This window comes from Oncorhynchus mykiss, chromosome 17 (assembly GCF_013265735.2).
Source record: "Oncorhynchus mykiss isolate Arlee chromosome 17, USDA_OmykA_1.1, whole genome shotgun sequence".
NCBI lineage: Eukaryota > Metazoa > Chordata > Actinopteri > Salmoniformes > Salmonidae > Oncorhynchus > Oncorhynchus mykiss.
The window spans coordinates 64,569,700-64,594,114 of record NC_048581.1 but is presented as its reverse complement, the minus strand read 5'-3'; the positions used below and the strand labels follow the sequence as shown (position 1 = coordinate 64,594,114).

Here is a 24,415-nt window from a genome sequence, read left to right as displayed (position 1 = left end):
ACAGCCAGAAGAGGACTGGCCACCCCTCATAGCCTGGTTCCTCTAGGTTTCTTCCTAGGTTTTTGCCTTTCTATGGAGTTTTTCCTAGCCACCGTGCTTCTACACCTGCATTGCTTGCTGTTTGGGGTTTTAGGCTGGGGCAATATAAATAGATTTGATAGAGGACTGAGGGTCCTCCAAATATTGAAAGTGTGTAAATAGTTACCCATGTTACTTTGTAAATGTATATATATATTTTCTTTTCATAAACATTTTTTTCATTTTGTATTTTTTTTTCACTTTTCTTTTCATTATTTTTGTAAAAATATATTTTTATTTTTGTGGGGGGGTGTGTTAGAATACCATTTTGGTATTTTGTATATAGTTATTTGTTTGAAAATGTATACCTTCACCAATTTGGCCACTTGGGTACATTTGGGCTACTTGTGTGGGACACCTGGGTAACTTCATGATAAATGTTATGTAGCACACTCATTTTGGAAGTTATCATTCTGAAACTTTGCACAAGTACTGTTGCCCTCTTATATTTTTCACTGAAATTGTCCCCATCGTCTTATCTGAATGTTTGTTTTATCTTGTTCATTTTAAAGATGATGATACAAAAATAAATAGAAAAAACATGTTTTTTTTCATTGTTTTATCTAAACCAGATCTATTGTGTGTTATTCTCCTACATTCAATTCACATTTACACAAACTTCAGAGTGTTTTCTTTCAAATGGTACCAAGAATATGCATATACTTGGTTCTGTGCCTGAGCTACAGGCTGTTAGATTTGGGTATGTCTTCAGGCGGAAATTGCACAAAGTCGGGGGGTAGTTCTAAGAGGTTTTTAATGAATAGAACCTGAACCGGAAGCAAAAGTTATCTATACTGTTCCGGAACAGAACCGTTATTTTAAAAGCATGGGAACCGGTTAATAACGTTATTTTACTTTCCGGGCATTTTTTCATTGCCACAAAAATCCTAACAAAGCTCCTATGCAAAGCCCTGACTCTGTCACTCAGAAAGCAGCATCTGCCTGCTAGCTGAAAATCTTTGCCAGTGGATGTGCTTATGTGTAGGCTACCTGCCCCACTCCTCTGAAGCATAGGTTACTATAGTCTACTGACAACTTTACAAGCATGATTCAGAAATTAGGGAGAAATGTTTAAAATAATGGATCCACTTTTTCAATGCTAGTTAAAGATACTATAGTTATCACGTTTCACATTGGATTTATTAACTACAAAAAGGTAAAACATGTTTTTAATTCTACTGCTGCTTTGCACACACAAGCTTGTTAGCTAGCTAGCCAGCTAACTAACTAACGTTTGCTCTGGTCCAATGTTAAACCAATTTGGATGTTCAAAGATATTCAAAGTTCCTCCATAGAAGCCGCTCCTCCGTAGTATAATTCTGTGCGCCTAATTCAGATAATTCATGTCATAACAAGATGCCCAGCGCTTCAAGGCAAGCTTCCTCCTTCCTTCCTCTCTTGCTCTCTCCTCACCCACAAAATGTCAGTTGCATTGCACACCCTACACTGACTGGCAGCACAGTGTGTGTTTGTCTTTCCTTATGAGTATACCATGCTGTTACCGCAAAATGCAATTTACTCTTAACGACTTCACTATACAGATTAAATCGCTTACCCGCTGCATAGCAAGCTGCGCTATCCACACTGATTGGTGAAGTAATTTAACCTTGTGCTAAATGTAAAAAAAACATGGAACGGAACACAAAAAAAATATATTCTAATAATGAATAATAATGAAACGATAGGAAAATAATTACAACCCCTGATGAATAATATAGTAATCTACAGTCATGTCCGCAAAAACACTACAGTGAATACTATAGTATACAGTATAAATATAGTAATACTACAGTATTTAGACCATAGTAGACTAGTGTATTTTTTTATGTGGGTCTGCAAAGTACACTGAGGTTATCAATTAAAGAGAAAATGTATGCTACTAACATCACACTGGTTCAAGCGCTGGCCAGAAAACACAGGAAACAAATGTTAAAGATTTGTCAAACCATTTAATCACTGTTGGGGTATATCAAAATTGTGGACAAATTATTCTGTGAGGGTTTACGGAGATGGACTGTATTGTATTTTTTACTGAGATGGGCCTAGTACCTGCACATAGTAGAAGTAGCCCGTCGGCACAGATTTAGGATCAGTTGGGATACCCTCCCTCCCCAATCTAAACCTCAACCACTAACCTGTGAAGCGTGAAGTCACCTGTGGCTCTCATTGGAATGCATCCACAGCTATAGGGCCAAGAATGATGTATGTTTATTCTAGAACGACAGTAACCCCTGGGCCTGGGCAATATGGATGGAGCTTATTTGCAGCCTCACAATTCTTCTAGCGATCTCAGGACTGCACTTCATTCCAAAAAGATGTCTCCTTCCCTCTGCTCTCGTTTACTTCCTTTCACAGATCTGGATAGATGAGAACAACACACCGGGAACTAGGGTGAGTGATGGAGGCTTACACCTACCCAGTCGTCTCAGGTTTGTGAACGGGAGAGTCAAGTGAACAAGGGCAGAGGGGAGGAGATGCTATTTTTTTTTAAATGAAATGCAGTCCAACCTTCTTCCAGACACACCTTCAGTCCCAGAGCGACTCAGCTCCACACAGTGCCAGACATTCCAGTCTTACAGGCAGGCTGGTTTCTGAAGCACACTGGGAGAATTTCTCTCTCTCTCTAGCATTGTAAACCCAAATGTCTTCACTCTGTAACAGCGGAATCAATGTTAGAAATATGCCAGGGTTCAGAGTACTGAAGCCTACGGCATTCTCTTCCGAGGCAGAGACTTGTAGGAACAGCCTCCCACTGTGCCACAATCAACACCTTTATTTGGTGCAGAGACAAAGCAATAGTTTTACAATCTTTGAATGTCACTCCAATGAAAGAATAGATGGACTTAATAATGACTTCCCAATGAAAGCATGGACAATTTTGTTTCTTGAAATACACAACAACAACAAAAAGCCATGACTGAAATAATGTTTACATTTTCTTATCCTTTATTCTCATACATAGGAAAATAGCATTTCTGGTATTCAATTCTTTTTTTAACGTGTATTTCAGCAGAACTGAATTATTACAGTAGTTAGATAGAGTTACTGGGAGAGAGCGACCCATGGTTGAAAGTAAGGCAGAAAGGGGAATATTTACAATAGGACTGAATCAGAGGGACCCGATCAGCCATGGACACACAGCTGTGGTCGTGATCTAATCAAACAACTCATGTCCAAAGAAAGAAATACTGTTTCTGTAATGGCAAGATACCATGTAATGATGATGATTGCCAGTGATACTGATGATGTGGTGGTCCATTCTGAGTTTACCCATCCAAATGGGTAAATGTGTTTAAAAAAAAGGTTGGCTCATCATAAGTTCTGAATCACTGGGATGGATGGCAAATGTGAGTGATGGACTGGAAATTTGAGTACAATATAAGTGGGTTTAAAGCGCATGTACCCACTCTGGTTTCTCTGAAGGAATATGGGCCAAAACTGCTACCCTGAAAAGTCCATTGTTTTCTCTATATGGTTTCCTAAGTGCAGTAGCCTGTTGAAAAAGCACATTTTACACTCAAATCCAGAGATACAGCTTACATACTGGTAGCAGAGCCCTCAAGTCCTTGGCATAGCATTTAGAAAACAACTTTATTGTCCATGTCTTACAGCACACATCACACACAGTTGAGACAAGCACAGGGTCAAGCTGCAGTGCAGGGCCCCTGGATGGAAAGCATGCTGTGGGGTTAAGGGCCCAACAGTAGAAGAACATCTTTAGGATGTGAATCCAGCAGCCCTTCAGTTACCAGATCAATTCACACCTATTTTTCCAGTGCCCGCCACAGGATTTTAACCAGACACCTTTCAGCAACAGGTCCAATTCCTTAGCCGTTGGGCTACCTATAACTTTTCTCCATGCTTAACCCTCTCCTGCTGAACCTGCTAACATAAGTGCACTTGAGAACAGAGGGCTCATATTGATGAGGTGTGATGGGTTAACTCATTAACGGAAGAGTGAGTCTCATAATTAACTCCCGTCTGGCTGATCTGATGACCCCTCAATAACATTCCACAGTTTCACCAAGCACAGACACCACTGGATAGCTTAACGTACTGACTAAGGGTTTTTCTGGAAAGGAGCTTCTATATGTTCTGTACATGTAAATGTTATATTTTACAGACACAGATTGGACAACGATCAGCTGCCCTTTTCAGGTACAGTACTGTACACTATAAATGACTAGCTTTGCTTGCTGGCCTAACCTACTAACCTTTACTAGTGTAAATGACTAAGCACTTCTTCATATCGGATTGCTTTGCATTGAAAAGCCCATGTATAAAACATACAGCATACACATAAGTAGCTTTCGCCGAGTCTCTTTTGTCAGTTTAACATTGATTTCAAAGACATATAAAGACAGTAAAAGAGCTTATAGGTTTAAGAGTGTGGACCAGGTGGGCTACGGTGTCTGCTGGTTTTCACTCAGTTACTTGCCTTCAATCAGCATCTGACGCAAACCTGGGAAACCAGGTGGCTGTGAGTGGACTCTTAACTAACCAGTTATTACATAATGGACCAGTAAAGCACCATGGTGAAAACCAGCAGACACTAGTCTGCAGCCCTGAGGTCTTTTAGGGAGTGGGAAGAGGCACGAGGTCAGGGAAGTGGTGATAACAGTACTGAATTGGCCGTTAGGGTCAGGGGGGATGTGATTGGGCCAGAGGTTTGGCACTATGGGGAGCAGGAGGGGATATGTAAGAGATTTAGACTCAAACCTGTTCTCTGAGAGAATCTGGCAGCTCACATATCAACACAGTACTTTCAAATTTCAACTGGGCTAATGGCACAGATTATGGGCTAGAATGAGCTGGGCCAGTGGATTTACCTCAAACTGTCTTGAGGGTCTAACTCCTGAAGCAGATTCACAGAGCAATATAATATGTAGAATAGAATGTGTGACAGTGTAGTCTTTTAAACACAATCTAATGACATATACAACATTATCTTCTGAGAATTAGACCATGTGCAGCTGCCTGTCACACTTGTCATCTGCTAAGGGTAGCGAGGTGTGTGTGTGGCAGGGGGATTTGATTTAACCTAAAGGCCTGAAATCCGCTTTAAGCTGAACAATCACATCCTTGAGATGGCCGTTACCTGTTAGTTCACTGTTTAGCACCAGGACAAGCCCTCATCTGCTCTGCTGCAGGAGGGAGGAGAGGAGAGAGTAAAGAGGGCAGAGCTCAGCAGGGTCTGAATCAGATTCAGAACCCTACTCTAAGTTCTGGCCCAGGTCTGCTCCTGTAGCACCAGTGTCCTGATGAGGACTCAGACTCCCTAACAGGGCCTTCCCGGGGAAGGTCTGGGTGGATGAGTGTGATTAGTCTGTTCGCCTGTGGTCGGGTTGAGGTTGGACTGGGCAGGGTTGGGCAGGCACAGCCAGGGTGTAGGTGTGGGACCAGGCTGCTCTGAATTCTAGAGGCAGGTACTAATAATTCTGCCGTCCAGGTCAAGTGCTGCAACGGGGTTAAGGGTGACATCAGGATCACGACTGGGCTGAGCTGGGTTTGCTGTGTCGAGATGCTGGCTGGGTCAGACGGTAGTTCTGACGATTCTGCCAGGCCGGGGGCTGCGGTGCACCTTGGTGTGTTTGGAGAGGTGGTCACTGCGGGCAAACTTCTTCTCACACAGAGAGCACTCGTAGGGCTTGACCCCGGAGTGGGAGCGCCGGTGACGAGACAGCTCATCAGAACGAGAGAACCTACAGAGATAGAGGTGCTTTAATGATTTCTCAGAATTTTAATTGTTTCTACGCTAAACACTTAGCTCAGTTGGTTCCAGCTAAGTGTGTCAGGAGGCCTGCTATTCCCACTGTTTGATTGCCCCCAAATTAGAGCTCAGACCCAGCTCTGAGGGAAATAGGAACACAAAATGGTGGGTCAAACAGTATTTACAATATACAGTGCCGTCAGAGAGTATTCATACCCCTTGACTTATTCCACATTTTGTTGTGTTACAGCCTGAATTCAAAATGGATCAAATATGTTTTATTCTCACCCATCTACACACAATACCCCATAATGACAAAGTAGAAATTTGTACAGATTTATTGAAGATGAAATACAGAAATCTAATTTGCATAAGTATTCACACCCTTGAGTCACTAATTTGTAGAAGCACCTTTGGCAGGGATTACAGCTATGAATCTTTCTGGGTAAGTCTCTACGAGCTTTCCACACCAGGATTGTTTAACATTTGCCCATTATTCTTTTCAAAATTCTTCAAGCTGTCAAATTGGTTGTTGATCATTGATAGATAACTATTTTCAGTACTTGCCTTAGATTTTCAAGTAGATTTAAGTCAAAACTGTAACTCGGCCACTCAGGAACATTCACTGTCTTCTTGGTAAGCAACTCCAGTGTAGATTTGGCGTTGTGTTTTAGGTGATTGTCTTGTTTAAAGGTGAATTAGTCTCCTAGTGTCAGGTGGAAAGTAGACGGAAGCAGGTTTTCCTCTAGGATTTTGCCTGTGCTTACCTCCATTACGTACATTTTTTATCCTGAAAAACTACCCAGTCCTTGTTGATTAGAAGCATACCCATAACATGATGCAGCCACCACCATGCTTCAAAAATATGAAGAGTGGCACTCAGTGATGTGTTGTGTTAGATTTATCTCAAACATAACACTTTGTATTCAGGACAAAGTTAATTGATTTGCCCCTTTTTTTATGCCTTATTACTTTAGTGCCTTGTTGCAAACAGGATGAATGTTTTGGAATATTTGTATTATGTACAGGCTGACTTAATTTAACTCTGTCATTTAGGTTAGTGTCGTGGAGTAACTACGTTGCTAATCCATCCTCAGTTTTCTATCACAGCCATTAAACTCAAACTGTTTCAGTCACCATTGGCCTCATGGTGAAATCCCTGAGCTGTTTCCTTCCACTCCAGCAACTGAGTTAGGAAGGACAACTGTATCTTTCTAGTGACTGGATGTATTGATACACCACCCAAAGTGTAATTAATAACTTCACCATGCTCAAAGGGATATTCAATGCCTGTTTTTTTTATTTTTTTACACCCATCTACCAATATGTACCCTTCTTTGCGAGGCATTGGTAAAACTCCCTGGTCTTTGTGATTGAATCTGTTTTGAAATTCACTGCGCGACTGAGGGACCTGTGTGGGGTACAGAGATGAGGTAGTCATTCAGAAATTATATTAAACACTATTATTGCACACAGAGTGAATGCATGCAACTTATAATGCAAATGTTAGGCTTATTTAGGTTTGCCATAACAAAGGGGTTGAATACTTATTGACTCAAGACATTTCAGCTTTTCATTTTTAATTAATTTATAAAAAATTCTAAAAACATCATTCCACTTTGATATTATGGGGCCAGAAAAAAAGGAATCTCAATTTTATCCATTTTAAATTTGTGCTGTAACACAACACAATGTGGAAAAAAGTCAAGGGTTGTGATACTTCTGAAGGCGCTGTACAAACATTATAAGCATATCCTTTCACATCCTCTAACTACTTTAATAACCCTAAGCCCAATCATTTCCTTACAGAGCTCACTGCAGTTACATATTGGGAAACTGTAACTGTTAGCAACAGTGAGTGTGTTGTAATATCTAATATTTGCTGAGCTTCTTTATTGTTACCATTTCATACCAGCTCTACTCCCTACCTCTGCAGAGACAGAACAATATTTTCTTTATGCTCAGCTTTACAAAAGAATTACAGTGAAATACTGTATTTCAATATCCCAACAAAAATAACAACCGTCATAGAGCATCTGTTTGTCACTGTCATCATCATAACCACTTCATTTTAAACCAGTCATTACAGGCTTTTCTTTCTTCTCCCTCCGTTTTAGTATCCTATCACATGTTAATGGCTAGCCTATATGGTAATAAACTACATTTAACAAACCCAAGGTTCCTGTGTTTTCTCTGCATGTTGACTAGCATTGTTATGATTTAACCCACCTCCAGACACAGTCAGGCCAGCTGCAGGTGTATGGCTTTTCTCCGGTGTGTCTGCGGAAGTGGGCCTTCAGATGGCTGCTCTTGGTGTACATCTTCTCACAGCCCGGGTGAGAACATTTGTGTACCCTCAGCGTCTCTTTAGGAGGGGGTCTGTTGACTCTAGGGGGGGCCACAGATTTGACCACAACCCCTCCACTGTGACCCCCAATGACTGTTGCCCCAACAAGCCCCCCGGCAATCCTCACAGTGATCGGTAGAGGGGCAATCTTCACGTACTTCTGGTCTGGAGCGTCCGTGCTGGCTATGTTGAGAAGGGTGGCTGAGGTGGAGGGCACCTGTGAGGCCAGCAGGGTAACATTCTGCCCTCCGTGGAGTCCCAGAACCAGGTGGGCCAATCTCAGCCCACTGGATGCACCAGGAGGAGAGCCTGTCTGGGGGTGAGGCTGGGCCAGAGGCAAGGACTGGACCTGGAAAACCAGGGGTGCTCCCAGGAACACCGAGGGGGTGAGGGGGGATGGGCTTCGGGTGTGAGGGCAATTGGGGGTTTGTGGGCTGGGGGGTGACAGAGCATTGCTGGTCCCTGGCTCACTGTGTCCCCCTGAGGAGAGGGGTTGTTCCATGGAGCTGGAAGGGGAGGGAGCTGGCTCCTCTATGGGTTCACTAGAGAAGAGAACCCCCTCTCTCACCAGCTCCATCTTCTCCCTGAGGAACTCCTCGATGTCCTCCATGGTGGGAGAGAAGGGTGAGGGCAGGCGGGGGCTGAAGTCAGGCAGACCCTCTGTGGGGGACAGATAGAGTCGGAGCAGGCCCCCTTCCTCTTCGTCATCCTCCTCCTCTCCAGGGCTGAAGCTGAGTCGAGCCCCCATGTCCCCGGCCTCGGGACTGTAACAGGAAGTAAAGCTCCCCCCCTCGCTCCCCCCCTCACTGCCCTCTCCCTCTACAAGCCCCAGGGAGACCAGGCTAACACCTTCCCTAAAGAGGTCATTATCAGAGACCAGCGCTATGTTGCTTAACGACACCATTGATACAGTCCAGATACAGTCCAGATACACAGGAGAACCACGCTTCTCACTACACCTGCATAGAAAACGTTGGGGATACCGCAGTTAAAAACGTAAATGCTGAATCATGAATAAGAATATAATATTTAACACCGATTGAATTAAGTACCTAATTATAGGGCAAAATAAATATAATGGGGATGTATAGAAAGGGTAGTTGAAAGCATTCATTCTCGTAAGAAAGTCAAACTCATTCAATTGAATGCGTTTCATTAGCAAGATCTCTTTAGTTATTACCATTTCGCAACCTGGTAATAATAACTGAAACCTGACAATCTACAAACGACTAGGCCAAACATCCAATCCAATGGGATCAAGGCCTACACGCATGTACTGAAACAGAGCAAATCTTATCACCAAATTAAAAATAATGAACACGTTAGTGCTTTTTAATGTCATTCATACCAATGTAGCAAAACTCTGGATAATTAAATGGATACATTGTGCATAATAATGTGCCCAGTGTAAACAGTAGCAGGGTTGCCATGTGGGCGGTTTTCCTTTGAAAACCATATCGGCGGTGAAAATGTCATTTCTCTTTTATTTGTATTACATTTCACTGTGACCTACTACTACTGATAATCAGGGAGTGATGCAGGCTGTTGCTGAGTGAGTAAGTCAGTGGCCGTGTTCGAGGGGATCATAACCACAATATCATGGGTAAATTGTGACTGACCGATCTACAAATAATAATGAGTTGTTATTCCTGATGCAAGGTTATCAGTCAGTCGGCAGTCACCTGCATCGGCAGTCACCTGTTCGCTGTATCCTGACCACCCCCAGTCCTACCAATCATTACTAGAGCCAACACTGCAAGGGAGAGAAACTGAGAAATAATCATCCAACAGTTTCAGCAAGAGGATCGAACTATGTGCTTTCTCTCTGGGTAAACTATGTAGCCAGGGCTCAAAATTAAGGGCCCCCCGTCGTCCCGGGACGATAAATAAAAATGTCTGGGATGATATAAACAGACTCTAGGACAGTTCTAGGCCGATAGATTCTAAATCATACAACCACTGTACATAAAAAAACAAGTTAAGCAATGAGGCTAATGCAACAGATCAGAACATTTAGCTTAAAATAATGATGAACTATTTCTTCACATTAGTGCAGCAATGTGCACACAGCAGTACCCTACACGCGAATGTTCCAAAATGCAATTAGCGGGAATGCACCTTTCTAAAAAGCCACCACACATGCGAGGGGTTTCATGTGACAGAAATTAAAATATCCTTTTGAAATTTTGAAAGAGGGGAGATCTAAAGATGCAACAACTAGCATGGGTTGCTAATATGGATAAGTTTGAGTCTTTGCCTGCTGGACAATGAAAAAGTTGATTTGAAAATCAATAGAAAAATAGAAAATGTTGGTTTCAAAGGCATAAGGATTTTATTATTTTTTATCATTCCCTCAACATATGGTCTGATTTTGGCTAAGCTACTTTGAAACAAGGTAAGACATGCCTCATGAATAACATTTTAAATGTTATGGCTTATTAGTTTCAAAATGCTGACTGCCTCCACTCAGATTTCAAAGTGGGCGATGTGTGCGGTGCGCAACAGGAACTGGCCTTTCTCTCTGCTGTTGTGACCATTTCATCTGAACGAACCGTGCTTGGAGTATGTCAACAGAATCAAACCTTTAGATGTTAATGTTAATTATAAACTGTGTGATTCCAGCCCTGAATGCTGATTGGCTGACAGCCGTGGTATATCAGACCGTATACCATGGGTATGACAAAACATTTATTTTTACTGCTCTAATTTCATTGGTAACCAGTTTATAATAATAGAATTAAGGCACCTGGGGGGTTTGTGGTATATGGACAATATACCACGGCTAATGGCTGTGTCCAGGCACTCCACGAAGCGTCGTGCATAAGAACAGCGCTTGGCCGTGGTATATTGGCCATATTCCACACCCCCTCGTGCCTTATTTCTTAATTATTTGTATTTTATTTAACTAGGCAAATTACAATACTTTAACTAGGCAAATTATACTACATTATAATTGTCAAACATGACTGGCGTTTAGCCTATATTTAAGTAATTAAAAGTATCTTTAAAATGTGGCTTTGGTATCGGTGTGGACGAGAGGCTGTAACCAATATGCATATTACCTAGTCTACATTTCCATGTAGCCTAATTCTTTTTGTACATTTATGCTAAATAGATTTAAATATTATTCCAATGTCTTTTTAGAGGATTCTTTTGACAGCCCCATTTATCTATTTCGGTAGTAGGCTACTCTTATTAGCCTTTTAAATCTATGAATGACCTATGTCCTATGAGTAGACCCAATTTAATTTGGGACGATTCATCTTCAGTTTGGGACAGTTTAAAATTGCAATTTGGAACGATTTTGGGACAGTGATGAAAAAACGATTGAGCACTGTATGTAGCAAGTTAACATTGGTCAGAAAGTTGAAGTCAGAGGAGAGAGAGCTGCACGCTGCAGCACAGAGCGGAACCGATTAACTCCATTACTATCAAATTATAATAGCAGTGATTGATTAATAGTACAATAAACTCTGTTGATGTACTGGACTCATGATGGATGGTTTCTCTCCATTTCGCTTTCCATGTTGCTCCAGAGGGGTGGATGACTAGGACATCAGACTGCATCCACACATTAACTTACTTTAATTAAATAAAGGAAGCCAAAAAGCTAACTTTTTGGGCTTTTCGATTTATAGTTCAAATTAAATCATTTGGTGTGATAAACAATTAACAAAGGGATAAATGTAGAGAACAAGGTAAAGCAATTTTACCAGCTGTATTTAGATTGTCATTATGGAGACACCTATTGAATAAATGTGTCAACTCTTCACTTGCTGCGGAAATTTTTGGGGGGCCTAGTTCAGGCCTTGTGGGTGGGTTTTGAGCAATAATTGGCTCAACATTTAAGCTGGACCTGGCAACCCTGAACATTGGCCACATGACGCGCATATGTGTATCGGGCGCAAAACAACATGGAGCAGGACCGTAATAAGTGCGTATTACACCGAAGTGAAAACTGTAATACGCCTACAATCGATTAACTATCTTCGACATCCGCAAACAGTATTATTTACAACTTCAACTGCTTTTAAATTCAGCGTATGGGCAGGTGAGGCACATGGCAAAAGGGACCTGACTACAACAGCCAGACAGGAATTCACAAGTTCGGAGTGTAGGGTCAACCGAAAACAGCAAATACCACTAGTGAGGGTGAACTTACCGTAGATAATCATTAACTATATTAAAACCTTTCGAAATGACCGTCCTCGAAGTTTTTCGCCGTCTTATTTTTGCAGAAAGGGATCCCGTCCTTGCCACAGTTCCATGTTGGCATTATTTCTGTGGCCATTACATGACTGCATTGCTGTGCACTAGGAGGCATTGATCCAATTCCGCCGTTCTGATTGGCTAAGCGTACGGAGGCTCGCCCTAAAACAAGGGATTCTATTGGTTTCCGCTCGATGGGCGCGTTTTGCCATTATTTTGGGAACTGTCACTATTGTAGGTTCCTGTCCAAGTAGCCTACTTGAAGGGTGCCGCATTCAAGTGCTAATCGGAACTAGGAAACTGACATTTTCGACTTGTTAACTGGTCTGCTTGTCGTTATACACGTGTCGCCTTCAAACAGTTAACAAGTCGAACATTTCCAAGTTTACTAGTACGTGGCAAATGTATCCAGTGTTTTCGAAATGTCATATACAACGTGGCTCATTCAGTAACTATGTCAGTCATGAACTGAACAAGATGGTAGAGCTTTGCACTGCAGGTATGGTACAATGGCCCTTTTGTTCAACTGTAGGCTATGCATTGCTTAATTCGTATTAACAGTGACAGCCTTCTTCATGCTTAACCAAATGTTGGTGTCACTCAGCCCCGTGGAGAGCACATGTATGAACATGAAACTAGAGACCTCCATTCTGATGTTTGGGAGAGTGCAGCAATACAACCTTTGTATTGCACACAAAGGACTGTTAAAGTCATATCATTTAGATTACATATGAAAAATGTTTTAAAATATTTTATTCATAAAAAAGAGAGAATGCTTGCATATAACCTATTACCGTGTGTAACAACTTAACCTTCTATTATCCTGTGTAAACTTAACCTTCAATTATTATTTTTAAAACACTGGATACATGCAGTGAAATGTGTTGTCTTACAGGGTCAGCCATAGTAGTACGGCACCCCTGGAGCAAATGAGCTATTACCCTGTATAATAACTAATCCTTTCCCTTGATACAATTACAAACAGTTTAAACCGTGAAAAACAAATCAATATATTATGTAAAAATATTTACCACATTTTTGCATTAGGCGAAAGCATGTCTGAGGACACCATGCCAGGAAAACATGGAATAACTGTACATTTCCCACCTGATGACAATGTATTATGACATTCAAGTACATGGTTTAAAAATAAGGCATTTAGCTAGCAGCCTACAACAGAAACTGATTTACCTGCACTGAGTTCCCCGAGGAATAAAATGCCACATTCCCAATGCATACGTTATCAATACATACCATATCACTCTTCAAGTAATTATGATATCATAGCATACCGAAAACAGAAGATTTACATGTTGGGTTAAGGGATAGGTGACAAAGACTTGATGTATTATCCAAAACACAATTGGCACTGTTCATATGACTACCTAGTTCTTCATGTCAACATAAGAAACTATAAGGTTCGTAAGTTCATTACAATTCCAGATAAAGAAATGCCATAGTGGAATGAGACACCAACCAACAGTAGAGAAATACATCTACAAAGCTATATGAAATGTGCCCAGAAGTAACTGCACACAATGTGATTCTGTGGCTGGAAGAAAAAAAAAGGTATGTGCAGAAAGAATGATCCGTCTCTTCGATTGTGTTGTTAACCTCTACCTGTGTCAACACAGCACCTGTCTGTCTCAGAGGTGCTGATGTCAGAGCTGCAATCCCCAACCCTTTGAGGAGTCATACGGCATATTCTTCATGCTACGGGACTCTATAACGGACTGCCAAAGTCCAGTAAAAATCTACAATAGAACACAGATACCAACTAGAATCCACAATGGATTAATCCTTTTGCCCCCTCAGCGTTGGAGTGTCGCCCTTTGACCCTGTGAGCTTGTGGAGGTCGCTGCGTGTGAAGACGACCCCGGTGGAGCAGAGCAGGGACAAGAGGCTAAGGAAGCAAGCGGAGGCCATATAGGCACTGACGCTGTGGGATTGCTGCACTATGGATCCCAGACACAGAGCAGGCAGCACCTGCAGGGGAGAGAACAGAACATTACATTATTAGCCATAATTGTTGAGACAAATATTCGTCCCAAGCAACACAAAAACACATACAAGCACGCACAGGTCAACCGGTCTAACTTGTAGAGAGACGAGCAGCTGTCCTTACCTGGGAGAGCAGGTAGGCACTGTCCAGGATAGCCATGTCCAGACACATCCCTCTCTGAGGCACGGGTATGGCCTCTCCCTCTCTCTCCAGGGGCAGAGACACATGGGGGGAGGCAGAGGTGAGAAGCGGGGTCTTGCCATGGTCGGGGGTAAGGAGCGGCTTTGAGTTGGTGTGGTCGTCACTTTCTCCTTGGTGAGAAGGTCTGCATTTGGAGCTGGAGAAAAAGACCTGAGAGAGAGAGATGCGGTTTATCTACTGTGATTACTTCTGTCAGAACGTGACATTTCGGTCGGCGCCGGCCATTCATCTGGCTCCTGTGTGTGGGGGTTCTGCAGGTCTTGTCCCAGGCCTCTCACCTAGCTGCCCCGCTCTACCCACAGCGCCCCTGCTGGCTAGAGTGGTAATGTGTGTGTGTCTTACCCGTTTGTCAGAGTGGTACAGACACAGCAGGGTGTAGGGCAGGACCTGCAGCACACAGAAGGTATATCCAGTAGCTGCAGCCATGACAGTGACCATCACTACACTCTTTGAGAAGCTCATCACAGCTGTAGCTAACGCTAGCAGGATCACACTGCTAACGTAAACAGCCCGGGTGCCTAGCAACACCATCCAGCGCTCCATCAGGATGGAGCAGACCACTGAGATCAGGCACTGCAGAAACAGACCCACACTCGCCATGCGTACACCTGGTAGATACGAGGGGAGAGTAGATCTATGGCTGCATTGAAAATCTTATAAAAATGTCACAGGGTAAGGAGGAATGGAAAAGAAAAACGAAGAGGTCAAATTCACAGCAACTTTTTGCAGTAAATGAAAAGGATCAAGTAAATGTCTGCCCATCCTACCTTCGTCGTATCGTAGTCTCTCCTGTGTTCCAGGTGTAGCGTTGGGTACTCCACGGTACAGCCCCACTCCCATAAAGTCTGTATAGAACAGCATGAAGCTCATCAGAGCCATCCAGCTGAACAGCTCAGCTACAAACAGCCTCCGTATCACTGCCGGCAAGCTCATACACACACCATACACACGTGGCAGTGCCGACACGCACAGCGACACACACCACCCCACAGCCATCTGTACACACTGGGTCCGCGATAGCAAGGGGTGTCCACAGTATCGGCTCCTCCAATGGGAAGGGCTCAGGGTGGAACTAACGCTAACGCCTTTCCTGGTTCCCTCTCCTCCGGTCCATCTGTCCTCTGATATGAAGACTGTGCTGAGGAGGCAGGTGAGGAAGATGAGGGTGATCAACGCATAGATAAAGGCCTCCTGGCCACCTAGGTAGGCTGCTGTGGGGGCATGGCTCCAGTCCAGGGCTGGGAGCAGGTATCTAGGATGAGACAGAAGGATCACAGAGGTGCATTTTCTGGTTCTCTTTAATGACTTGATCTCTGTCCTATCCACTTTATCTCAGCGAGAGATGTAACCTGCCCCAGGCAGCTCCTGAGGCTGATCTTGAGAGAGAGGTCCCTTACCCAAGGCATCCTCCCAGGCTGATCATCAGTGAGTAGACAGAAAAGGCTCTTCTGCTCTCCTCCTCTCCAGGGAACTGGTCTGAGATCAGAGCTTCCAGCGGTGTGAAACAGGCCTGTCGAGAACAGTCATTTAGGTGCTATAAACTCCAGAAACACACACCACACACACAGTAAGGAGCACTCGAATAAAGTCAAACATCTACATCAATGTTATTGATTTAACAATAATTTGAGTTTCTGCTCCACCTGTCCTGAGAACTCCAGCAGACAGGCTGCCCCCACCAGCAGTATCCCCTCCAGCCATCGGGGGCGCTGTGGGTAGAGCAGGGCAGCTAGGTGAGAAGCCTGGGGCAAGACCTGCAGGCCCAGCAGAACCCCCACACATAGGAGCCAGATGAATGGCCGGCGCCGACCAAAACGACCACGCCACGAGTCACTATACGAACCGATCATGGGCACAAAGATCAAACCCAGAACCGGCCCGACTCCTGTCAGAGAGGTAGAGAGGGAAGATCTACTTCCAAGCTCAAGAACAAATCACTTATTTCAACCATGGTCATAGTGTTTACACCCAGGTCACTCATCCAGAACTACGGTCATAGAGTGTTGACTCACCCAGCACCATGGTCATGTAGCGTTCCTCCATGCCGGCCTGCAGCAGTAGAGGGGGGATGTAGAAGGTCCCTGCAGCCATACACACCTCCAGACCACAGGTTAAAGCATTCACCAGCAACAGCTGACACACACGGCCCTGCATGACTCAAAGTTGCTTCCTCTGCCTATACTTATAACATCCACTCTATATCTCAAGCTCTGGTCTCTCCCAAACAGTTCCTGAGACACCTGTGATACAGGAGTTTATAGTGACTGTGTGGACAGGACAGAATGCTCTTCTCTATGCATGTGTTCTAAGGGTGACTCTTCCAGAGGGAAGTCCTTGGGGTACCTGCACATGTAAACAAGTGGGTGGTGCAGAGGAAAAGGTGGCAGGGTGTGTGTGGCTGGTGTGTGTGTCCCATGCTTCTGTGAGGAGGTTCCAGTGTCTCTACTCAAGATAGTGGAAAACAGACAATATAGCTGACCGGGCGGCTTCCCCATGTATACAGTTGTCCGAGCTCACATTGGACTGGCAGACAGAGGTAAAGGTAGAGTTGTCTTTCTTGCTCCATCTATTTCGGTCTTACGCAGGTAGAGCAGCAGGGTCAATGGAGGTAAGAGAGTCCAGTCCTGTGGTCATGCCTGTTGAGGCCTGATGTAGTTTACTCAAGTCTGCCAATCGCCAGAGAAATCCACACATGGAAACATGGACCCTGACAGAAGTGAGGGAGAACAGGCCGACATGAATAGAGGCACACCGTGACAAAGGATACTATATCATATCTTTAGTCATTACAGGACACAACCAGCTTCCTAATTCTTCTATAGTAATGAGCTTGGTTCTATCTGCATTTGTCAAAATTGAGTTGACATAACATTGAACAGAACAAAGCTCTACCTATATAGTATTCTAAATATCCCAATTCATGTTGTTAGGATCGAAAGAACACAAGGCAAAAATTGCTGACACCATTCAAACCAATGAGGGGTCAGAACTTAAGCCAATTATCTAGGAAATCATATTTTTGCAGATACAGTAGAACCTTAGTCTTAAGCTTTCAATATTTAATTGCCCTAATATTGGGTCTGGACTCGGGACTCATTGGTGGGCTTTAGAGATGGGTCACAATGCTTAGCGACTGCCTTTAAAAAGCAATGAATCCATTTGCAAAAGGTCTACTTGGCATCGATATGAGTCAAACTGTTGTTTAGTGTGAAAATTTACTACAAAGTGTCAATATGATCATTTTGGTCAAAAAGTCAGTCTCATCTAAAACTCTGTTCGTCTTAACGGATAAATGAAGGTTGGGTTTTGATTTGACAATGTCCATTTGCCCACTAACATGGGCTAAACAGCTGCAGTGATTGCTCTCCATCCAACAGCATAGACAGTGCGACAGACCTGCCCAGCAGTTCTGAATTTGTTTTTATAAGACATCTTGACATTTTTTTTAACTTGAGAAATTCCTCACTTAACACCTGTTGGATGTTTTAGTTATGGAATTTTACATCCTCGGCAAAAAACGACAAATTCAATTACAGATTGAGTTATCTGATTCATTCTGGGGATTTTGAGAAAGTGAAATAGGCTTCCGTATCTACAGTGTCTCATGGGGGACAAACATCATTACCATACACAGAATCAGTCAGGAAACACCTCAAAGACAAATCAAATTGGCTCTAGACAGGTGAAATTTAAAGCTTAACACGGGGGGGGGGGCAAGGTTCTATTGTTAGCTGCCTCCTGTAACTTGCAGGGGAAACAGGATGGAACTCCAGTTGATTAAGATTCTAAGATGTGATGAACTCCAATAAGACTCTTCCGGTGAGCTGGAATGTACCTGCCCAGGAGGGAAATCAACTGAGTCACTGTGTACATACACCCTGTCGTGGTGTATGTAGTGGTTGATTCTCTGGAAGGGAAAAAGACCAGCCCCCCCCCACCAAGTTGAGTTCAGCCCAGCCTGACTTGCAGTGTGTACACTGAGGTGTGTCCTATTCTTTCAGTCACGCACACACAACCAAACCCTGACACAATACTTTAATACCTAGTATCAAAATATGTGTACAATGCCTAGATAAAAGGTGTCTGACTTGCATCAGGAAGAAACTGACTCCTAAAGACTTGGCTTCACAGTTGAGGCAACTTGACAAACGAGGGGAGGAATTTGCACATGACTAGTTTGTTCTTTTTTAATGTTAGTGACAATTAGATTGAGGACGAGTCAGGAACAGTAGCTCTCAGAAAGCAGCTCGGAGCCTGAAATGAGGATTTCACAGTGAGCTCTGTTGATTATTTCCCAATTATATTACAAATCAATTATTTATTACAAAACATCTTGACATTTCTAATTCTCTCACCTCAATGAATAAGGACATTTTAAAACCTACCCTTATTGAATTATGTTGAACATGAACCTTATACTGCAGTGGGCTAAATCAGGGTCACAGTGTGTTTCATCATAGTACTGCACAAATCTGCTTTAAATCAAAAGTATAAACTTCACACATATGGTTATGGAATTAGAAAAAATAAGACGGGTACAAACCATTTGACAGCGAAACACCAGATTTTTGGCATAAAAAAAATGTTATTAATATTTTTCAGAATTAAACTTCCCACTCATGAGGCCACTAGAGGGCGATTGTCATTTGACTGCAGGAAAGTATATACTACGTAGGGCCTAATATACTGCTACATCACTTTGACTATTACACTCTTCCTTGCATCAAAGAAAGGTTGTAAAATCAATAAAATTCAAAACTCACTGTCCAACCATAAAATAATCCTGTGTCTCTCGTAGAGCTGTGTCCACTCCTCATGTGCCCATGTCCGTCATCACTCAGGAGGAAGTAAGTCGTGTGTGTGTGTGTGTGTGTGTCATTTCCCATCAGCCAAGCAATGCTAGGCGTATCTAGGAATAAACCACATTTCTAGGTAACACACCTGTTGTGATGTGTGTTGCACCTGTCGTGAGGTAACACCTGTAACCTATTGTCAGCTGTCGGGAGTGCCAGGCTCAGGTTGGGAACTGGAATATCAGCATCCCCATCACGTCCGGGAGAAAGGAGTCACATCAGCAGGGCAAACAACCACAACAGTGTCCCTGCCAGCCAATAGCAGCAGAAGGGTGTGCCCTAAGAACAATGGTCACAACTGATTATAGAAAACCATCTCCTCAGGACACACTCCTGACAACAAACCCCTTAGAACAAGGGTTTCTAACCCTAGTTCTGGAGAGCTTTAGGGTGTAGCAACTTCTGTTACAGCCCAATATAATTGACTCAACAAATCAAGGTTGTTTTGATTGGTTGACTAGTACTGTAACAAAAGCCTACACATCATGTAGCTCTCCAGGACCAGGGTTGGTGACCACTGCTGAAAAATAGACACTCTCTCTGACTCTCAGTGTAAAGATCTAATGATATCCCAGAGGTAAAGAAGCTATCAGTCAGTCACTACCCAGCATGGATGTTTACCGAGGCCGCAATAAAGCTGAGAATCACATCCTGGTCCAACAGACCCACACCTGCCAGGGGAGCGTATCCGTGACAACAACAGGTAGGTAACCTAAACCACCAGGACAGTGAGAGGACACTGCTTCAATAAATCCAAATGAGAGGGCATTGAATGGTCATCATGTTACCAAAGAAACCCAGCTCTGAGCCGTAGCTTCCTTTTCACTGGCACAGAAATTCCGGATGGGCATGAATAATGTTCTAGTCAGGAGAATCAAGTGTTGCTTAACATGAGCAGAGAAATGAGTAATGTAGTAGAGCAAATCAGCACAGTGCTCAATGCTGAAACAAGCACTTTGAAGGCGAACAACACCAAAGTGTTCATGCGGCAGTTATTAAAATTGCTGAATTAAGGGAAAACGGTGCCTGAGGTCACACACACACACAGTCAGTTAACAGGAACTATCAGTGTAGCAACAAAGGATCCTTCATGAGTATGTTTATCCTCCAAAAACAATGAGAGCACCCTGAGATCTTCATCTCTGAAAAATCAGCCCCCATTCACTGGACACACTACATCATTGCAATGTGGATAATATTTGTCAGTTCAAAAGACAGTTGAATTTCCAATGTGTTAGCATTATGCTTCAACCATCTAAAAGCACAACCAAACGGAAAAATAATGTCTGATTTTTGGTTTAGTTGTCACCCAAATGTCGATCACTGTGCTTTCAACCATTTAAAAGCACAGCATTTTTCAAATCGGAATACAATGTCAGATACTTTATTTATAAAATAGATTGTTTTCACTGTTAGCAGAACCAATGGACCTGGAATGCACCAAGGCACTCTTCTTTTAATGAATAAAAATGCCTGTTTTTGTATGGCATGTTCAATGAAACAATTTTTTTTTTTTTTAACTCTGAAGCATTTCGGCTGCTTGGCCTTCATCATGGAGTAAAGATTTCTTGGAACAAAGCAGTTTCCAATCAACCCTGATTTGAGAAGAGGGAGTAGTTACAGAAGAGTCAATATTAATTGGACAACATCTAGTAAACAATACTATCAAATCAAAGCGCTGGCCTTACCGTAAAATGTTTACTTAAAAGCCTTTAACCAATAATGCAGTTCAAGAAATAGAGTGAATAAAATATTTACTATAATAAGAAATGTATAGTCAAAGTAACTTCAAATTTAAAGGAGATGTATCTACTGCTTGGATAGTTCCATCTGAGCCACTGGCTTAATCACATTCTTTAACTGCATTTTTGGTTGAGTTGGAGACATGAATCCAACATATCATTTGTTAACTTGTCGACATGTTAAAAGGGTATTTATTGTATTTCCAAAGTGATATTGAATTGTGTTTGGTTGTCAAAGCAACCAAATATCAAAAAGTTAACTTGGATAGGTCCATCTTAACTTAAAACAAATCAAACTCCAAATGCACTTGAAATAAAGCTCGATTTGATTTAGTCATTTTCTTTAACTGTGGTTGAGATGGAGACGTGACTCCAACATATCAATTATTCATTTGCAGACAAACTGAAATTAAAGCCAGACTAATTAGTGGCACAGACGCAGAAGAAACTCCTTCAAAATGTTGATATTTGGTTGCGTTGACAACCAAACAATTCAAAATCACTAAATATCATTACATTTTAAATCAACCAGAGCTTAAAACCCCAGGTTTATTTTTTTAGTTGAATTCTAGGTTAAACTGAAACAATAGCAGTTGAGGACTTTGCAAATGCTTTAGGCTGAAATAACGTAATTGATATATGAATGATAAAAGTACGGTCACATTAAATGTACTCTGTTAAACCTACCCTTTAGAATGACTTTGATAGCAACAGTAAATCGATTTCGTTTAAGTGGAGATCTCTCAAGAATCTGTCTCACTATAGCACATTGGTAATAGTCAGTGACAAATATCATACCTGGGCTGGGCTTGGTTAACACCTTGGATGGGGAAACCAGAGGGTAGCTGTAGACAGATCAATTCTCCAGGAGGAGATCTGCCCAGCCTATTGTTTTATTGCTGATAGTGGATATAACGTTGAAAATCAGATGTTGCTTTAAAGCATGGGTGGGAATTTCCAGTCTTGATTGGTGTCACAGTTTAGCCTCAGCCCCAGCTAACACACCTGACTCCAATGATCACCTAATCATGATCTTCAGTTTAGAATGCAGTTTGATTAATCAGCTGTGTTTGCTAGGGATGGAGAAAAAGTGTGACACCAATCAGGCCCTCGAGGACTGGAGTTCCCCACCCCTGTTTTAAAAGTTACAAATTAAACATATTTTATACAAGGTTTGTCCATGTTAAGATTTGGTTACCATGATGACCTAATCCTGTTGTTGAAATGTTACCCTCAACAACAGTTAATGACTTGTTGAAATCCAATGTTTTTTTCCATGTAGATTCCATGTCACAATACGTTGACAAATGACATTGAAACAATGTTGATTCAATCAGTTTGTACCCAGTGGGCAGTGAAGTGTTTAGATACCCCCATTGTAGTCTAAGGTGCATCTTCTGAGTTGTGACTTTCTGGCCATACTAGAAAGGACAGGGGTCTGGCACTTCCTATCTACAAACCCCATTAAATTAGTCTGTTCTCATAGGCTAGAGTAACATAGTACATTTAAATCTGGGACACTCAAATTAGTATGACATTATGTTTGGTATGGTGACATAAGAAACAAGGTTACACAAGGCAAAAACGAAAGCAGGGTGAATGGTTGGTGTGGATTTGTGGCAGTATAATGCAAACTTCTAGCAACGAATCTCATCATGGACAACTTTTTCATTTTTAGCTAATTAGCATTTACTTACTACTTTTGAGCTACTTTGCAACTACTTAGCATGTTAGCTAACCCTTCCCCTGACCCTAACCATAACCCTTTAACCTAACTCCTGACCCTAACCCCTAGCCTAGCTAACATTAGCCACCTATCTAAATTGGAATTTTTAACATATCATACATTTTTTAAATATTAACACATTGTACGAATTGCAATTTAACATATCATACGGATTATAATTTGTAGCATATGATACAAAATTGATGATGGACATCCACAAATGAATACATACCATATGAAATGTAACATCATATTGGCATGTACCGGATTTACATTTACTATGTTGCGTCTACCCGAGTCCAGGAGGATTCAATTAAGACAGGTTGATAAAGCAGAGATGAGTTTTACTCAGGGAAGATGGCGGGAAACGGATGTTCTGTTTGAAACTGATGACGGGTTGGGTGAAGATGAGAGTGAGAACGAGTGGGTTACAGTCGTGATGGAAACTAAGAAATCCCTAGATTTGTTTATAGTCAGAGTGAAGGTTTTGGATCAATGTTACTTGGGGGATCTGTTTGAAGTCACGAGGAGTATCATGGCTGTGATGAGTGAGGTGAGAGTCACAACAGCTGGTATTCCGATTCTGTCCGCGGATCAGAAGAAGCGTGCTTTGTGCCTCAAAAATATATTTGTATATAATGTTGTATATGGATTTCCAAAGCAGGGCGACTGTCAAGGGGGTTATCTCTGGGGTTGCAAATTAAGTGAATGCAGATGACATACCTGAGGAAGTAGGTGAAGTGATTAGTGCATGTCGACTGACCTGTATGGTGGATGGAGTAAATAAACCCACTTTGTCCATATTATTGGTTTTAGGACGAGTCTATCCCTTCTCATGTAAAGCTAGGCTTAATGAGATACCCTGTAAGAGCTTTTGTGCACAAGCCCCTCCAGTGTTATGAAGGCAAAAGATTTGGGCATGTACCAAGTGTATGCTGACGGAAAGAAAATTGTATGCCAGCTGAGGTTATATGTTGCAACTGTGGTGGCGAACATGCGCCCTAATCCCCAGATTACCCTGTTAGGGTGAAGGAGACTAAGGGATTTCCAGCATGTCTCCTATCTGGAGTCGGTGAGAAGAGTGGAAGGAGCAAGTGGCGTTGAAGACGCAATGGTAATTGAGACTTCACAAGTGAATGTTTCTTGGCAATCAAGGGATCCTGATATATTACATGTGAAAAAGGTGGACTTTGTAGCATTTATTGCAATGGTCATAAACAGTACAGCACAAACAAAGAAGAAATCTGAGAAAATTAGAATTATTGTGAGTGCAGCAGAACCCTTTTTTGGAGTCAGTGAGTTTACAGCCGAGGCATTGCAAGAAATCCTGTCAAAGGATGTTGCGCCCTCACAGGCCCCTGAGCCTTTGTAGGAATGTGACTTGAATTGAATTTTGTATGAAGCTGTTTTTTCCCCCTTTTTTCCAACAATGGATATTTTTTCTATAGTTTACCACCCATACAGTAGGTGGCGGCATGCACCTCTAACGCTTGTTTGCGGACCGCCATAATACCATAGAAAAAGAAGAGGAAGAAAGCGTAGATGAT

At 42.4% G+C, this 24,415-nt stretch overlaps 2 protein-coding genes across 4 annotated transcripts; both read right to left on the bottom strand.

Annotated features, from left to right (window-relative positions):
• Positions 1-3,650: 3,650 nt before the first annotated feature.
• On the bottom strand, positions 3,651-12,449 carry si:ch211-117k10.3 (Krueppel-like factor 15). Of its 2 annotated transcripts, XM_021569389.2 has the most exons (3): positions 12,298-12,449; positions 8,018-9,094; positions 3,651-5,780 (listed from the first exon to the last, which is right to left on the bottom strand). In XM_021569389.2, the coding sequence occupies exons 2-3, from the start codon at positions 9,037-9,039 to the stop codon at positions 5,612-5,614; spliced, it is 1,191 nt and encodes a 396-aa protein (XP_021425064.1). In that variant the 5' UTR covers positions 9,040-9,094; positions 12,298-12,449; the 3' UTR covers positions 3,651-5,611. The 2 variants fall into 2 exon arrangements, with proteins under 2 accessions (XP_021425064.1, XP_036806335.1); XM_036950440.1 differs by lacking the exon at positions 12,298-12,449 and having other exon boundaries at positions 8,018-10,841.
• A 523-nt stretch (positions 12,450-12,972) lies between these two features.
• LOC110494383 (solute carrier family 45 member 3) lies at positions 12,973-22,112 on the bottom strand. 2 transcript variants are annotated; one of them, XM_021569386.2, is made up of 9 exons: positions 21,941-22,112; positions 19,489-19,679; positions 16,560-17,254; positions 16,191-16,432; positions 15,945-16,057; positions 15,315-15,799; positions 14,890-15,155; positions 14,470-14,697; positions 12,973-14,330 (listed from the first exon to the last, which is right to left on the bottom strand). In XM_021569386.2, exons 3-9 carry the CDS (start codon positions 16,699-16,701, stop codon positions 14,139-14,141), a joined length of 1,668 nt encoding a protein of 555 aa, XP_021425061.2. In that variant the 5' UTR covers positions 16,702-17,254; positions 19,489-19,679; positions 21,941-22,112; the 3' UTR covers positions 12,973-14,138. The 2 variants fall into 2 exon arrangements, with proteins under 2 accessions (XP_021425061.2, XP_021425060.2); XM_021569385.2 differs by lacking the exon at positions 19,489-19,679.
• Positions 22,113-24,415: the final 2,303 nt, after the last annotated feature.

Bases quoted from the DNA above. Each gene is read 5' to 3' on its own strand.
- si:ch211-117k10.3 (XM_021569389.2), bottom strand. From the start codon at position 9,039: ATGGTGTCGTTAAGCAACATAGCGCTGGTCTCTGATAATGACCTCTTT. The intron at 5,781-8,017 runs GTGGGTTAAATC...CTATCTCTGTAG, and splicing joins TGGCCTGACTGTGTCTGGAG to GTTCTCTCGTTCTGATGAGC.
- LOC110494383 (XM_021569386.2), bottom strand. From the start codon at position 16,701: ATGCAGGGCCGTGTGTGTCAGCTGTTGCTGGTGAATGCTTTAACCTGT. The intron at 15,156-15,314 runs GTAGGATGGGCA...CGTATCTACCAG, and splicing joins GAGACTACGATACGACGAAG to GTGTACGCATGGCGAGTGTG. The intron at 14,698-14,889 runs GTAAGACACACA...TCTCTCTCTCAG, and splicing joins TGTACCACTCTGACAAACGG to GTCTTTTTCTCCAGCTCCAA.